Source organism: Genypterus blacodes, unplaced genomic scaffold, assembly GCF_046128005.1.
Source record: "Genypterus blacodes isolate CSIRO-AG114 ecotype Tasmania unplaced genomic scaffold, CSIRO-AGI_Gbla_v1 ptg000156l_1, whole genome shotgun sequence".
Lineage (NCBI taxonomy): Eukaryota > Metazoa > Chordata > Actinopteri > Ophidiiformes > Ophidiidae > Genypterus > Genypterus blacodes.
In genome coordinates, this window is record NW_027466957.1 from 724,784 (window position 1) to 739,707 (window position 14,924).

The 14,924-nt window shown below is 42.3% G+C and overlaps 3 protein-coding genes across 3 annotated transcripts; 2 read left to right on the plus strand and 1 right to left on the minus strand.

The window, feature by feature from the left end:
• pmelb (premelanosome protein b) lies at positions 1 to 4,799 on the plus strand. Its single transcript, XM_076166185.1, has 12 exons — positions 1 to 58; positions 1,208 to 1,303; positions 1,470 to 1,616; positions 1,761 to 1,889; positions 2,262 to 2,423; positions 2,576 to 2,908; positions 3,166 to 3,297; positions 3,680 to 3,817; positions 3,923 to 4,025; positions 4,135 to 4,340; positions 4,447 to 4,537; positions 4,640 to 4,799. The coding sequence occupies exons 1-12, from the start codon at positions 1 to 3 to the stop codon at positions 4,797 to 4,799; spliced, it is 1,755 nt and encodes a 584-aa protein (XP_076022300.1).
• Positions 4,800 to 5,383: 584 nt separating this feature from the next.
• Positions 5,384 to 8,198, minus strand: tuba1c (tubulin, alpha 1c). Its single transcript, XM_076166999.1, has 4 exons — positions 8,109 to 8,198; positions 6,732 to 6,954; positions 6,487 to 6,635; positions 5,384 to 6,392 (listed from the first exon to the last, which is right to left on the minus strand). The coding sequence occupies exons 1-4, from the start codon at positions 8,109 to 8,111 to the stop codon at positions 5,412 to 5,414; spliced, it is 1,356 nt and encodes a 451-aa protein (XP_076023114.1). The 5' UTR covers positions 8,112 to 8,198; the 3' UTR covers positions 5,384 to 5,411.
• Positions 8,199 to 12,772: 4,574 nt separating this feature from the next.
• Positions 12,773 to 14,860, plus strand: LOC143013392 (tubulin alpha chain-like). The gene is made up of 3 exons (XM_076167000.1): positions 12,773 to 12,967; positions 13,631 to 13,779; positions 13,880 to 14,860. Exons 1-3 carry the CDS (start codon positions 12,847 to 12,849, stop codon positions 14,858 to 14,860), a joined length of 1,251 nt encoding a protein of 416 aa, XP_076023115.1. The 5' UTR covers positions 12,773 to 12,846.
• The last annotated feature ends 64 nt before the right edge of the window (positions 14,861 to 14,924 follow it).

Sequence of the window (14,924 nt, forward strand, 5' to 3'; positions counted from 1 at the left end):
ATGCAGTCGACTGCTGTTCTATTGGTGCTGCTGGCAGCGGCTTCATGCGCTGTCGCAAGTAAGTAAAGATAATATAATGTTTCAAATGAATGTCCATGATCAAATGATGATCCACTAAATATGACTTTAATCATGTATAGTCATCCATCTGTTCATGATATAAACAGACCTCAGGGACAACAGTGACAGCAGTCGGTCAGTAATGCTGGGTTCTATTAATTTTATTATAATGTGTATATTCCTTTTAGATGAATTTTGACAAAAAAACTGCACACCAGTCTTTCACCTCTGACAGAAGTTTGCAGTGTTTTTGTTTGGTTTTAGTTGGTGAGACCTTTAGGTTTGGATTAATTACTGAGCCTGTAAAAGGCCAAAGGGTGCTCTAAGAGTCACCGCACATCAAATTAGTCATTAGATTTGTATTCAGTCTGCCTAATATCCTCTCATTATAAATATTATATATATACAAACAGAGATAATGAGGATCATAATACTTAAAAGTGTTTAAGGCTGCATAAACTGTGGTGGCTCCAGGTCTTTCCCATGACCTCTGTATTTAATGATGCATGAATATAAATGTCTCAGAATTCGAGCCGATTGCTACAAAACTACAAAACACTCATCATATCATCGAATTTTAGGTTCTATTTCAGGGGATTGTGGACGAACAAAGATAACTGTTGCATGACTTTCATTTGCAGAAATACATTTAGAGACATGTAGTTGTTTAGTAGAAGCTGAGTTAAAAAAGCATATATTCATCTTCTGTTTTCAGCAGTTGACATTGAGTTTTACTTTGGCACTTCTTGTGCTAATTGAAAAATGACAGTGACACTGTAAATCTTTGATCATGGCCATTCATGCATAAGCACATGCATACACACGCTGACACACACTCAGGTGACTGTCGCATGAGAGGGATTGAGGTACAAGAAAACTAGGTCAATCACATACACTTTTTTATTTTAGTAACTTTACTCTTTTTAGTTACTTTACTCTTTTAAGTCACTTTTCTCTTTTCTGTACTTTTACTCTTTTTAGTAACTTTACTCTTTTCTGTATCTCATAAAGTTAGATAAAAGCAGTTTTGGATAAGTGTAACAAAAACAGGATTTCTAGATGGTACTCAAGAGACTTTGTTTAAAATGTTTTCATCAGTACTACAGTTGTTTTAAAACAAAAAATAATGTTTATTCTGAATCTTCAGAGCCCAAAAACCGATTCACTCGTTATCCATCATGGAATACTAAGATGTACCCAATCTGGAAAGATGGTGACCCACGGTACAAAGACTCCTGGAAAGGTAAGCATGTAGAAATAGTATCTTAACTTGCAATTGCTCCTATTTTCGATCGCATGCAACATGTTTGATATTAACAAGCATCACTTGAATATCAAATAAATAACTGAACCTTTGCTTCCTAAAATTCAGACAGACCACTGACTTTCTGACTTTTCTTTCTGCACAGGCGGAAAAGTGACTTTCAATGTGGGGAATGATTCACCCACTCTAACTGCTGCCAAGGTTACCTTTACCATTGACTTGGAGTTCCCACATAACCAAAAGGTACAGCCTAATGGAGAGGTTGTTTGGGCTGAAGATTGTATTGTCAATGGTAAGTACACCGCACTGTATATAGAGACAAACACGCATTACCACATCAGTTGAAATATAGTTCACATCTCATATGTTCTTATTGTGAATCGGGCGTTGATGAAAAGCTGCACAACACGATCTCAATTTTCTTCTCCTGCTACAGGAACAAAATACCAGAGGTCTGAGTCAGTATACCCAACCCACAACAAAGACTGGGAATGTGTTTTTCCTGATGGGACTCCAGTCAAGAAAGACAAGAGGCCTGACTATGTGTTTGTCTGGAAGACCTGGGGTAAGAGAGGCCATGTTCTCTACAACCCAAACTGCCTCTAAATTAAGTTGTGGTCGATTTCTATGGCTGAGAGAGTTTGCCTGGCATAAATTCCTGATATATGATGCAGTGTGGATTATATATAAAAGCCTTAAATACTGGTCCTGTCGCTCAACTGAGTAACCTCCATAGAAAAGAAAGGAAAATGTCCTCATTCTTAAAGAAAAAATACAATTAAATAATTGAATAATAATACAGCTTTTCAAAACCTACATGTGGGTATGAGTGTGCTAGAATTGCAATGTATCATTATAACTCATCATCATATTCAGCACTGGTAGAGCCAATTCACAATCACTTGATTACATTTTCCCCCCTGTGCTCATTTGGCAGGTCAGTACTGGCAGGTGGCAGATGGTTCCTCCTCCTCCCTGACCATCAGTACTGACGACATCCCGCTGGGCTCTTACACCATGGATATTGTCATCTATCATTACCGTAGCAAGGAGAGGTTTATTCCTCTGGGATATGCCTCCACTCAGTTCTCCATAACTGGTGAATAATTCAGAATTTTACTACAATTTTGTGCATTGATTGTGTTGCTGCAAGCTATAGCTTCCCACTTTTGCTTATTTGTTTACTGTGCTAACTTTTCAATCGAGCCCTTCATGTGATTTATTTTGTGTGTCTGTTGATGTCCTCCTCAGATCAAATTCCCTTTGCTGTGTCACTTGACCAAGTGAATGACATTGTGGTTGGGGATATGCGCTTCATCCAGAACCGAGCAATTTCCTTCAGCATCGCCCTTCATGACCCCAGCGAGTACCTCAGCAATGCAGACATCACCTTCAACTGGGACTTTGGGGATGAAAGTGGAGCCCTTATATCCAGAGAGCTGACTGTCACACATACCTACATTAAGTCTGGCTCTTTCAAGCCCCATGTGGTCGTTCAGGCGGTCATTCCAGATAAGGCCTGTGACCTGCCAGTTGAACCCACCACCAAGGCCCCTGGTCCAACTCCTGATCAGGGCACCACAGGTAATACATATTAAACCTGAAGATTTGTTCAATTTAAAAAAAAAATTGCATGAAGAGGAAACAGAAGAAAAAAAAGCAAATGATTGACATTACATAATAAGATTATAATAGTATCCATATTCAATATATAGGGGTTTGCACTGATATTTTACATGCTTTGTGATAAAATGGCTGTACCTGAAGCATGTACCAGCTACCTGAGGCATGGATGTAACTATGAGACAAACTAACTTTGAGAATCTAACTTATGTTTGCAGTAAAAGCAGCATCAAACCCAGAGGAGGACAACACTGAGGATGAGGCCTCTGCTGCCTCCTCCCCTCAGCTTCCGCATGAAACAGCCACAGTGTCTAAGACTCCATCCCCTGCAGGGCTTGATGTCACGTCAAGTATGCAAAAACAAAAATGTGATTCTATGTATAGAAAAGTAGTTAGGGTATGATGACCTCCGGAATGATTTTGAGGTGGTATGTGGTTTAATATCATTGCATGTGTTCTCAGGCAAAACACTGGACTCTTACTAGGTGCACTAGTTTAAAGGCATTAGGTCATTTCATACAATGTAAATGCCATACAAATGTGTGGCATTTGTATGCCATACAAATGTTTAAGGAAATCAGGTCCTTGAATGACTCAACAAGGTCAAGTTGCCCTCAAAATGACTGTATTATACTCCATAGTATTTTGATTGTGATTTTTTCTATGTGCTGACTGAATATAGTAGAATTATTTAGCTTTGAGTGTGCTAATGCCTCATGTACTCCTCAGCAGGTTCAAAGAGGGCAGTAACACTGACAGGTCGAGCTGCAGTCATAGTGGTTGCTAAGAGGGATGCTGGTGATAACCCCTCTGATAATGACTGTGTGATATATCGCTATGGCTCCTTCTGTACTAGCATTGAAGTGGTTGGTAAGTTACTTTTGATTAATTCCAGGTCAAAGAGAACATACAGTATATATGAGGAATATATATATGGTATATTTCCAGTGTCCTTGTCTCTTTGATTTATTTTAGAGGGCATTGAAAAAGTGGAGATTGTACAAATGGACAATGCTGTGATGAAGACACCCGAAGCTGACAAAAATGCATTGGATCTCACCGTCACCTGCCAGGGAAGGTGCATGCTTGTCCACTGTATAGTTGCAAATAATGCAACATTGCAACATCACTCAAACTAAGTACAAAAATACTTTGATTGCGTTCTATTTACTTTACATTTTGTGTAGCTTCCCAAAGGAGGTGTGCAGTGTCATTCTGGACGCAGAGTGCTTGAGGCCAATTCATACAATGTGCAACATGGTGGAGCCCTCAGGAGCGTGCCAGCTGGTGTTACGTCACATCTTTAATGACTCTGGCGTCTACTGCATCAATGTATCAATGGCTGATGATGTTAGTTTAGCAGTCACCAGTACCAAAGTCACCGTCGAGATGGGTACATAACACAAACCTGTGCTAAATTGCACTTATTCAGTTACACAACACAGTCATACGTTGTCCTGTTTATTCTCAGTGAAACCTATGGCCTGCTCTTGTTTCAGGCTCTGGTTTGTCCTCATCCAGCACTGTAGCCTTGCTGTTGGGAGTCCTGGGACTTGCTCTAGCAGTAGGAATAGTTGCATACACTTACAGGTGCTTTATTTTATTAATTTTGAAACACAGATTATGTATGTATATTATTAGTATGGCTTCATTTTCTCACATCTTTTATCTATATTTTTTCCTTCTTAACAGGCTTTTTAAGTCTCACCGCCCCCTAAAGGAAGCTGTAGTGCCTGCAGGAGCCCAGCTCAAGCCGCCTCAAACTTGTTCTGGAGCCGCAGCGTTCTGGCAGCTACTGAAAGGACAGGGAGCAGTGGACAGCTGCCCACTGCTGCAGGACAGAACAGTGTAACCAAGCAGCACCAAACCTCACCACATATAAAAACATCTGACTTACAAGTTGAATTCACCTTTTTATACATTTATGCATTTTCTTATAGTAAATTTATGACCGTACATGATTCCAGCTTTACCAGGGTTTCATCAGGTAATTTCTTGGATTTATACCTGAGTCATGACATGATGTTTTTATACTCACCCAGGTTTCATAAGAACAGCATGATTTGGGCAAAATTTAATTTGATTTTTTTTTAATAAACTTTGCTCAGACATCTTTATGCTTGCATCCTCATTTATGAAACATTTCTAACAATACACTTACTGATGAGGTGGCACTGATATTGTGAGCTGCTTGAAGGATTATGCAAGATCGTGGCAGCCTTGCTGATCTGCCTTATCTGTTCATTCTTGGACTTGGACCATTTTCGAGCCCTGCTAATGAACCTTTTAAATATAAGGCTTCTTATCCCTCCAACCTCACAAGATCAACAATATTTCTATTCAGCAACTTATCTATTCAAAAAACAAGAAAAACACAGGTACAACATGCCACTTCATTTCAATGTTTATTTAGTAGGTCAAGGACAATTCAAATACACCAATTCAATAGATTTCCCCAAAGGCTTTAGTACTCCTCTCCTTCCTCCTCTCCCTCACCCTCAACTGAGTCAACTCCAACCTCCTCATAATCCTTCTCCAGAGCTGCCATGTCCTCCCTGGCCTCAGAGAACTCTCCCTCCTCCATACCCTCACCCACATACCAGTGCACAAAAGCACGTTTAGCGTACATCAGATCAAACTTGTGGTCAAGCCGAGCCCAGGCCTCTGCGATAGCAGTGGTGTTGCTCAGCATACACACGGCCCTCTGGACCTTGGCCAGGTCTCCTCCAGGGACAACAGTGGGTGGCTGGTAGTTGATGCCAACCTTGAAACCAGTGGGGCACCAGTCCACAAACTGGATGGTGCGCTTGGTTTTGATGGTAGCAATGGCAGCGTTGACATCTTTAGGCACCACATCACCACGGAACAACAGACAGCAGGCCATGTATTTACCATGGCGAGGGTCACATTTCACCAACTGATTGGCTGGCTCAAAGCAAGCATTGGTGATTTCAGACACAGAGAGCTGCTCATGGTAAGCTTTCTCTGCAGAGATGACAGGGGCATAGGTGGCCAGAGGGAAATGAATACGAGGATAGGGCACCAAGTTGGTCTGGAACTCAGTCAGATCAACATTGAGGGCACCATCAAAGCGAAGGGAAGCAGTGATGGAGGACACAATCTGACTGATCAACCTGTTCAGGTTGGTGTAAGAGGGGCGCTCAATGTCAAGGTTCCTACGACAGATATCATAGATGGCCTCATTATCTACCATGAAGGCACAGTCAGAGTGCTCTAGGGTGGTGTGGGTGGTCAGGATAGAGTTGTAGGGCTCCACCACAGCAGTGGACACCTGAGGAGCTGGGTAGATGGAGAACTCCAGCTTGGACTTCTTGCCATAGTCAACAGACAGACGCTCCATCAACAAGGAGGTGAAACCTGAGCCGGTACCACCTCCAAAGCTGTGGAAAACCAGGAAGCCCTGCAGGCCTGTGCACTGATCAGCCTGAGGACAGAGAAAGGGTTTCATTTAAGAAATGCACTAATATTTATTTATTCACTTCATAACATATTCAGAGCATATTTCTGAAGTAGCCCACCAGTTTGCGGATCCTGTCCAGCACCAGGTCAATGATCTCTTTACCAATGGTGTAGTGTCCACGGGCGTAGTTATTGGCTGCATCCTCCTTACCAGTGATCAGCTGCTCTGGGTGAAACAGCTGACGGTAGGTCCCAGAGCGCACCTCATCTGGGGGGAAAGAGAAATAAGACATTAAATAAACTGTGGATGTCCATGTATGCCATATATCATATATTATTGCAGGCAGAATTAAGAAAATCTCACCGATGACAGTGGGCTCCAGGTCGACAAACACTGCCCTGGGGACGTGCTTTCCAGCTCCAGTCTCACTGAAGAAGGTGTTGTAAGAATCGTCTCCACCACCCAGAGTCTTGTCACTGGGCATCTGTCCATCAGGCTGAATCCCATGTTCCAGGCAGTACAGTTCCCAACAGGCATTTCCAATCTGGACACCAGCCTGACCAACGTGGATGGAGATGCACTCACGCTAGGAAAAGGGGAAAAAATTATTCAAATGTAGTTCCACAATGATAAATTTGCATAACATCATTTCCCCTTGTAGTGGCAGAACATACATTTCAACAGAAGACAGTGATGGGAGCAGTGCAGTGTAATATTGAGTTATTGATAAGATAAGATAAAAGTTTACTATCCCGAGGGAAATTACTGAGACGTTACAGCTGCCTTAAATTTGGAATGGAGTGTAGGGATTAAGAACTACAGCCTCATAAACAGGTGATGTAAATTAGATTAGGAAGAGTCAGGAGCGCCCCCTGTCTGAAAGTGGCTTCCACTGCACAGGAGGCACCACCCTGCACCACAGTCTGCAGGGTACACAAATGCCTGCGTGCAGCTTCCACTGAGACAGAGTGTTCTTCTCGTCTTTTCCTCGGGTCTTTTGCTCTCTCATCCATCTCTCTTCGTGTCACTGACACCGGGATGAATGCAAATTCATTGGCAGGTGCACACCGCGCGCGCGCCTTTCCAATGTGGAAAATTCCGCTTGCTGTCGTGCTTTGAGGATGCAGGGCAGAAACACGCCTCGGTAGCCATAACACAACACACTTTGTTCGTCTTTACACCGTATGAACGAATAAATTCAGCGGGCGAGACAAATGTATCATAGATCGTCTCTATTAGAGGTTTCAATGCTTAATTAGTCGCGTTGTATCCATCTATAGCTTCCTACAATGGCGTAGAGGTCTCGTTGCCGCGGATAATGAATTAAAATTGAACAAAAGCTATTTGTTTCCATCAATTCCCACTCAGTCTGCCCCACCCTGTTTTAAAAGGGGGAGACGCGTCAAGGGTCGGATCTTCGTCCCAACTCAAAAAAACGCAGTCAGTCAGTGTATTGTTCTACTGCTCTACTGTCACCAATCACATCGCGCCACTGCTGCATATGTGTGCTCCAAAAACCTAAACGATCCATCAGAAAACGCAACCACACATCCAAATTAAAGCGTGTTTGTGTATAAACCACTGAAATGTATAAATCTGTGAAAAATGACAGAGAAAACCCAGACAGAGGTGCGCGCGCATCCCGTGCCATACAGAGCGCCGGGTGTGGATGAATCTTAAGATATAAACCTCATATCGACGATAGATGTTTCAATGAGTGATCAATGATAATTGACTTACCATGTTTTCTTAAATAGTTGAAAGGGTGAAAGGAGAGGGAAAAAAGAGTAGAAAACGGGTCTTTGTGTTGCGTGTTGAGCGAATGGGTCGAAGCAACTACTTGTGAGTAAGTGGGCGGTGCTAGAGCATTTATATGAGCAGGGCCAGGCTCGCTCCTGTGCAGGGGGTGAATGATTTGACTACCATCGTTTAAATAAAAATGCAGGTAAAATTGTTTCATGCTGCCACGACGAAGCAAAGGAAAAGAAAAAGAAAAAAATCACCTCAAAAACATGTGCATTGCAATAATATTATAGAATAATGCATTTGATGGTTGTTACAGGAGGATTTTACTTTTCTTACTTCATTAATACATTATTGTTTTATGTGATGTCAATATCCTTTTCAAAATGATGGTCCTTTTGAAATGACCCCCAACCTTTGATTTGTGATGTGGTTTAAACAAAGCTAATTTGTTATGCATGCACAGAAGTGAGCACATAAAGATGACACATACATGTATAATTTATGCGTGCTGGACTGCTCATCAATAGCAATCCAAAATGCAATTATGGCAATGTAGCATATATAACGACAGCAAATTCTGTAAAAAATAAATCCACAATTTTGTCATTTTAAGAATTCTGATTGCTTGACGATAAAATGGCTGAATGCTTCAACTGCACAATGCTTTGTTATCAGGCATCCATGTTGCAGAGGCCTGCTATAGTCTCCACCAGGATTGCCAGCGCTACAGCTCTCCTCCCTCTTTGTCCTGCATTTCTGCAATGATGTCATGCAATGGGCCAATCACGTGGGTTGCCTGTCTGCCTGCCTTTCTGAGGCTCTTCCTCACAGATTTGTCAGAGGTTGCGAATTTGGTCGAGAAACTGAAATGGTCTGATTTAGATTTTTCAGTATGATCTGTTTATGTGACCTTGATATGTGTATCAACAAGGTTATTCACTGTTTGCTTCCTAGTTACATTGTGGGACATTTGCATTCTGTCTGCCCTTTAAGATGCCCTGTCTCATGTAAAGGGTAATGGAGATGGAAAAAGGCTTGTATGTTTCTGTTCCCCTCTATCTCTGTTTTATGGACAGCATCCTCACTGCAGAATGTACCAAAGGCTGTTGTCTAGAACACACTAAGTATTGTGGTATTTGTCATCATTTATTCAGCAGTGAGCCGAGGATGTCTGCTAACAACAGCAATTACTGCACTAAATATTAACTACAGGGGGTGAAAGGGTGGGACCAGAAGTAGCCGGGGCTCCATGTGCCAGGCAGTGTTATTCTAAATCCCACAGAACTTGTTGGCAAGACCCGCCCGCCTAGCATTCAAGCACTAGAATGGGCCCTTTGACCCTAACCTCAATAACTTTACGTTAGGACACATATTGGGATGATGTCAGGAGAAGCTTTGTGGCTGTCAATCAACACTCTTGCGCTGTATCGCGTGAGCATTGGTGCCTGTCCATTCATAGCGTTCGAAGGGCGGGACTTGACGTCCCTTAACGCTGCCAGGCACCCTCACAACCCCACACCCCCTACCCCTCCCCTCTGCAGCTGTGAGACAGGGAGGGTCTGAGCAGCTGCACACCAAGACCAGAGAGGGAGGATGGGAATGCTACGGATGGGAGTGGTCCTCCATGGAATGAAATTGACTGCACTGCATCATGATCGGAGATTATGTTACCCAACAAAATGACCAAGCATATTTTCAGTCTCTATCTCTATGCTGAATATTGCAACCTGACCAAGTCATTTTAGGACTCATTTCTGTCCTTGTCTTCTTGGTATATTTTTTACGTGCATTTTAACTCAGAAAGCAGATTTTAAAAATCATCAAAAAATACATAAGTGACCTGTTAATAAAACATGAGGCATAAAATATAACAATGAACTTAAGTAATAATTCTTAAAAGACAAATCAGATGCTATTTTTTTCGGTTTGAAGCTGTTCAACGTGATTCACAACAGAGCCATTATGTGCTACCAGCAATATGATGATCACACTATTACTGTCCAAATAAAATACTGCATTAGTGATTAAAGTAAAAGGACAGTGAAATGTAAGGTGCACACCTGCAGTCAAGAAATCAAGTGCACTTGCTTGTTTCCAAGCAGGCAAGATTCAGTAAAAGAGGCAGACTGGGGGGCATCACATCCCCCACAGGGGCAACTGTACTGTGGTCTGGTAATGCTGTTATTTAAGCTGGGTCATGTGACAACCTGATAAAGGCGCTCTATGTGGATACGAGGCTGTATCCAGGCAACTGCGTTATTCATTTCCTTGCCACGGCTGGACCAGGGGGGAGGGGGCGGGGGGATGTCTGTGGCTCTCATCTGGGATGTCAGGGGGAGCTCCAATATCAGGAAATGTCTGGAGACTTTTGACGAGAAGAAGAAGACAAGAAATCCAGTCCACAGGCCATCATGTTAACAATGTTTTTTTATTATTATTATTATTGCAAACTCAAAACCCCTCTCCATATATACATATACATACTGTCTAGCACGCATTATATTTATATATTGAAGGTTTCTCACACCCCTTTCCCCCTCTTAATGTAACATGTGTGTAACATTATTATCCTAAAATCCTAAAAATGTGAGATCAAATGGTGACATGGTCCCCTCACATATGTGAACTTTTTCTAGAAGATACATTCAAGACTGTTTAAAGCATCCATGGTTCTGACAGTATATCTTCAAGCTAACATAGAGATCCATTTGTGCTGGAGGTACATACATCAATCACATATATTATGTATAAGGCGCCCTCCTCTTGAAATGATGATGAAATGATGAGTGCTTGTATCTAAGTACTGTGGACCTAAGCAGAGATGTCAGATCACAAGACAAGTATTTGGATTAAGTAGTTTGGTTATGGAAATCTATTACAACCTTTGTGCTGCTAAGCATACTGGGTGTGTGCAGTGCTAGCTAGCATGCTAAACCTGACTCATCATTTTCATAAAAAATGGTCCAATGCAAATTTGAAAGCTTACAAATTAAATTAATTAATTTTTGACTAGATGTAGAATAACCAAGGAAAATCATAATTGCCATTTTTTTGCCATTTTGATTATTGTTAATAATAATAATAATAATAATAATAAGATAGTGGCTTTTAGAATTATTTATTATTCTCCAACCTGGGTATATTTACATAGGTTTAAAATGGACATTGATGTAAATGTCACATTCTGTCAACTGGCTGCTGAAGATTTATGCTAGGATAATGGTGTACTGTATGTTTCTCTCTAAATATTGGCTGAATTCTACCATTTATATGAGAAGTTGTTTTTTAATCACATTGCTGCCAAAGGGAAATGTATTACATGATCGACCCAATTGTGTTGTTAGTCAAATATGTTAGATATAAGCAATATTTTCAGGTTTTTGAAAACAAAATCAAAGGATGCATATTTTGCTTTCCAAAAATAGAAAATCCTTTTAATTCAATTAAATTTTCTGATGTTCGACAAGTTCTCTTTGTGTTCTGATCCCCTGGCTACTTTGCTCTGTATCTGATCATCTGAGCATAATGTTCTGTTCTCAATAATGTTGGGAAAAGGCGCCATGCTTTCAGCCAATTCACGGAAAGATATCAATATTTCCCTTCAGCCAATCACAAAGTAGTATGATGGGTGGTTCCTCATGAATATTCATGACCTGCAATTGAAAAGAACAGTCATCGGGTGGGGTCTCAGGGGGTGGGACTTGTGTCTGATAGTCCCACTCAGCCAATAGAAATCCACGGGCATCCTCACTGATGGCTGTTTGACCAATGGAGTGACAGTAAGATGGTGCAGCCAGTATAAATTGCCATGGTCATCCTTGATTTTGCTGTCTTTTTTCTCCTACATCGACTGTGAAATCGTCTGAGTGTAGGAAATTTGTTCCTGTAGCTTCACTACCTCTACAGCACTACAAACACATACCACAATGGTAAGAACTGTTTTTAATACATGATAAATAATTTTACTTAATGCATTAAATATGAAGGCCATTTTAATTTGAGTGATGCTGCTTAATGATCTAGTAATGATGATGGCAGGAGGGAACTCTAGAAAGTTTAATGAAATGTTCATAATAAGGGTTAAATAATGTATTTATAATGATTACTGTTATTTTTAATGTGAACAAGCGTGGACATATAGGTGTAAAACGTGACTGAAAATTATGCAAGTGGTGTGGAGCACTTAATCTGTTATCTTGAGGCATCTCCATTCCTCTTCACTTCAGAGTGACTCGGCACAGCATCACTGATACTGTTAATTGGGATAAGCAAAGGCCAAGACAATTTGACATTGCTACATCATTGCTGTTCTCACATCTGGCATTTATCCTACAATTTAAGAAGTCAGCATCGTGTACCATTATGGTATAGTTTTTAAAGTAGTTTTGCACCACTTTCTTTAAAGCCTTACAAAGCTTCTGAAATTGATACCATATACAATTTACAATAAAAACATGAGCTGCATGTTTGTGCATAGACATACCACTCACACCACCCCCTTTTTGCATCATTATATTTGTTGTCCTAAATGTTTGTATGCACGCTTTAAGTTGCCTGTACACTACACAGCTTATAAATGAATCATGCAGGCTTATCAATGTGAAACTAACCTTTTTTTGCTTTTTTCCAGCGTGAGTGCATCTCCATCCACGTTGGTCAGGCTGGTGTCCAGATTGGTAATGCCTGTTGGGAACTGTACTGCCTGGAACATGGGATTCAGCCTGATGGACAGATGCCCAGTGACAAGACTCTGGGTGGTGGAGACGATTCTTACAACACCTTCTTCAGTGAGACTGGAGCTGGAAAGCACGTCCCCAGGGCAGTGTTTGTCGACCTGGAGCCCACTGTCATTGGTAAAGTCTGATATGTTCACAAGCCACAAATTTAAGGGACACACTTGCACAAACACACACACATATATATACATACACACGCCTACTTTGAGAAGATAAACCATTTGCACAAGAAGATGATGTGTAATGACGTCATTGCCAATTACCCCTAACCCCACCCCATCCTGGAGGGTCAGGATACCACTGGGGTTTAGGGGGTGAACTATTAGAGTGAAGATGTTACAGGAAGGTCTGCAATTAAAATTGGAGAGCGTGTGTGTGTCTGTTTGTCGTTTGTTTGGGGGAGTTGCGATGGGCACTATTCCTACAATTGAATCCAACAAACGCTGCTGTTGACAGGAAGCCGCACCATGACAGGCACCTTTGTCAGGCGGCAGTTCTGTGATAGTCTCACTAACCATTAACAAAGGTCAGGGGTCAGGAGAATGAACGAGTTGGCTTCTACCCTTCTCAGCCTGTGTTTGTTCGCGGCAGCTCTACACAGACTTATCCAGGGGAAAGAGAGCCAGCTGAGTGAAAGTTTTCTTTATAGGTGATGAGGAAATTGTCTACAGGCTGCTTCTCTCTAGTACAGAAAAGTGGTGGAAAATCACATCATATATGCTGTATATGGCCCTTTACAGCATCAATGGATTTCTCTGAAACAACAATCTGTCTCCCCAGATGAGGTGCGCTCTGGGACCTACCGTCAGCTGTTTCACCCTGAGCAGCTCATCACTGGTAAGGAGGATGCAGCCAATAACTACGCCCGTGGACACTACACCATTGGTAAAGAGATCATTGACCTGGTGCTGGACAGGATCCGCAAACTGGTGGGTGATGAGTCAACAAATGGAATAACTATGATAATGATACAGGAATGACCTAACTTTGTTTTTTAAATGAAACCCTTTTCTCTCCCTCTGTCCTCAGGCTGATCAGTGCACAGGCCTGCAGGGCTTCCTGGTTTTCCACAGCTTTGGAGGTGGTACCGGCTCAGGTTTCACCTCCTTGTTGATGGAGCGTCTGTCTGTTGACTACGGCAAGAAGTCCAAGCTGGAGTTCTCCATCTACCCAGCTCCTCAGGTGTCCACTGCTGTGGTGGAGCCCTACAATGCCATCCTGACCACCCACACCACCCTAGAGCACTCTGACTGTGCCTTCATGGTAGATAATGAGGCCATCTATGATATCTGTCGTAGGAACCTTGACATTGAGCGCCCCTCTTACACCAACCTGAACCGGCTAATTGGTCAGATTGTGTCCTCCATCACTGCTTCCCTTCGCTTTGATGGTGCCCTCAATGTTGATCTGACTGAGTTCCAGACCAATTTGGTGCCTTATCCTCGTATTCATTTCCCTCTGGCCACCTATGCCCCTGTCATCTCTGCAGAGAAAGCTTACCATGAGCAGCTCTCTGTGTCTGAAATCACCAATGCTTGCTTTGAGCCAGCCAATCAGATGGTGAAATGTGACCCTCGCCATGGCAAATACATGGCCTGCTGCCTGTTGTATCGTGGTGATGTGGTGCCTAAAGATGTCAATGCTGCCATTGCCACCATCAAAACCAAGCGCAGCATCCAGTTTGTGGACTGGTGCCCCACTGGTTTCAAGGTTGGCATCAACTACCAGCCACCCACTGTTGTCCCTGGAGGAGACCTGGCCAAGGTCCAGAGGGCCGTGTGTATGCTGAGCAACACCACTGCTATCGCAGAGGCCTGGGCTCGGCTTGACCACAAGTTTGATCTGATGTATGCTAAACGTGCTTTCGTGCACTGGTATGTGGGTGAGGGTATGGAGGAGGGAGAGTTCTCTGAGGCCAGGGAGGACATGGCAGCTCTGGAGAAGGATTATGAGGAGGTTGGAGTTGACTCAGTTGACGGTGAGGGAGAGGAAGAAGGAGAGGAGTACTAAAGGTCTTAATAGTTGACTTTCATAATTTTAAAGTTCCTTTGAAATGAAATGTTGAATAAAGCTC

What these genes read in the sequence shown, in the direction of transcription:
- pmelb (XM_076166185.1), top strand. Translation starts at nt 1, where the DNA reads ATGCAGTCGACTGCTGTTCTATTGGTGCTGCTGGCAGCGGCTTCATGC. An exon ending in TCCTGATCAGGGCACCACAG is followed by an intron (nt 2,909 to 3,165) that starts GTAATACATATT and finishes TTATGTTTGCAG; the next exon opens with TAAAAGCAGCATCAAACCCA. An exon ending in CAAAGTCACCGTCGAGATGG is followed by an intron (nt 4,341 to 4,446) that starts GTACATAACACA and finishes CTCTTGTTTCAG; the next exon opens with GCTCTGGTTTGTCCTCATCC.
- tuba1c (XM_076166999.1), bottom strand. An exon ending in CCTGGAGCCCACTGTCATCG is followed by an intron (nt 6,636 to 6,731) that starts GTGAGATTTTCT and finishes CTTTCCCCCCAG; the next exon opens with ATGAGGTGCGCTCTGGGACC. An exon ending in TGGACAGGATCCGCAAACTG is followed by an intron (nt 6,393 to 6,486) that starts GTGGGCTACTTC and finishes CTCTGTCCTCAG; the next exon opens with GCTGATCAGTGCACAGGCCT.
- LOC143013392 (XM_076167000.1), top strand. Translation starts at nt 12,847, where the DNA reads ATGCCCAGTGACAAGACTCTGGGTGGTGGAGACGATTCTTACAACACC. An exon ending in CCTGGAGCCCACTGTCATTG is followed by an intron (nt 12,968 to 13,630) that starts GTAAAGTCTGAT and finishes CTGTCTCCCCAG; the next exon opens with ATGAGGTGCGCTCTGGGACC. An exon ending in TGGACAGGATCCGCAAACTG is followed by an intron (nt 13,780 to 13,879) that starts GTGGGTGATGAG and finishes CTCTGTCCTCAG; the next exon opens with GCTGATCAGTGCACAGGCCT.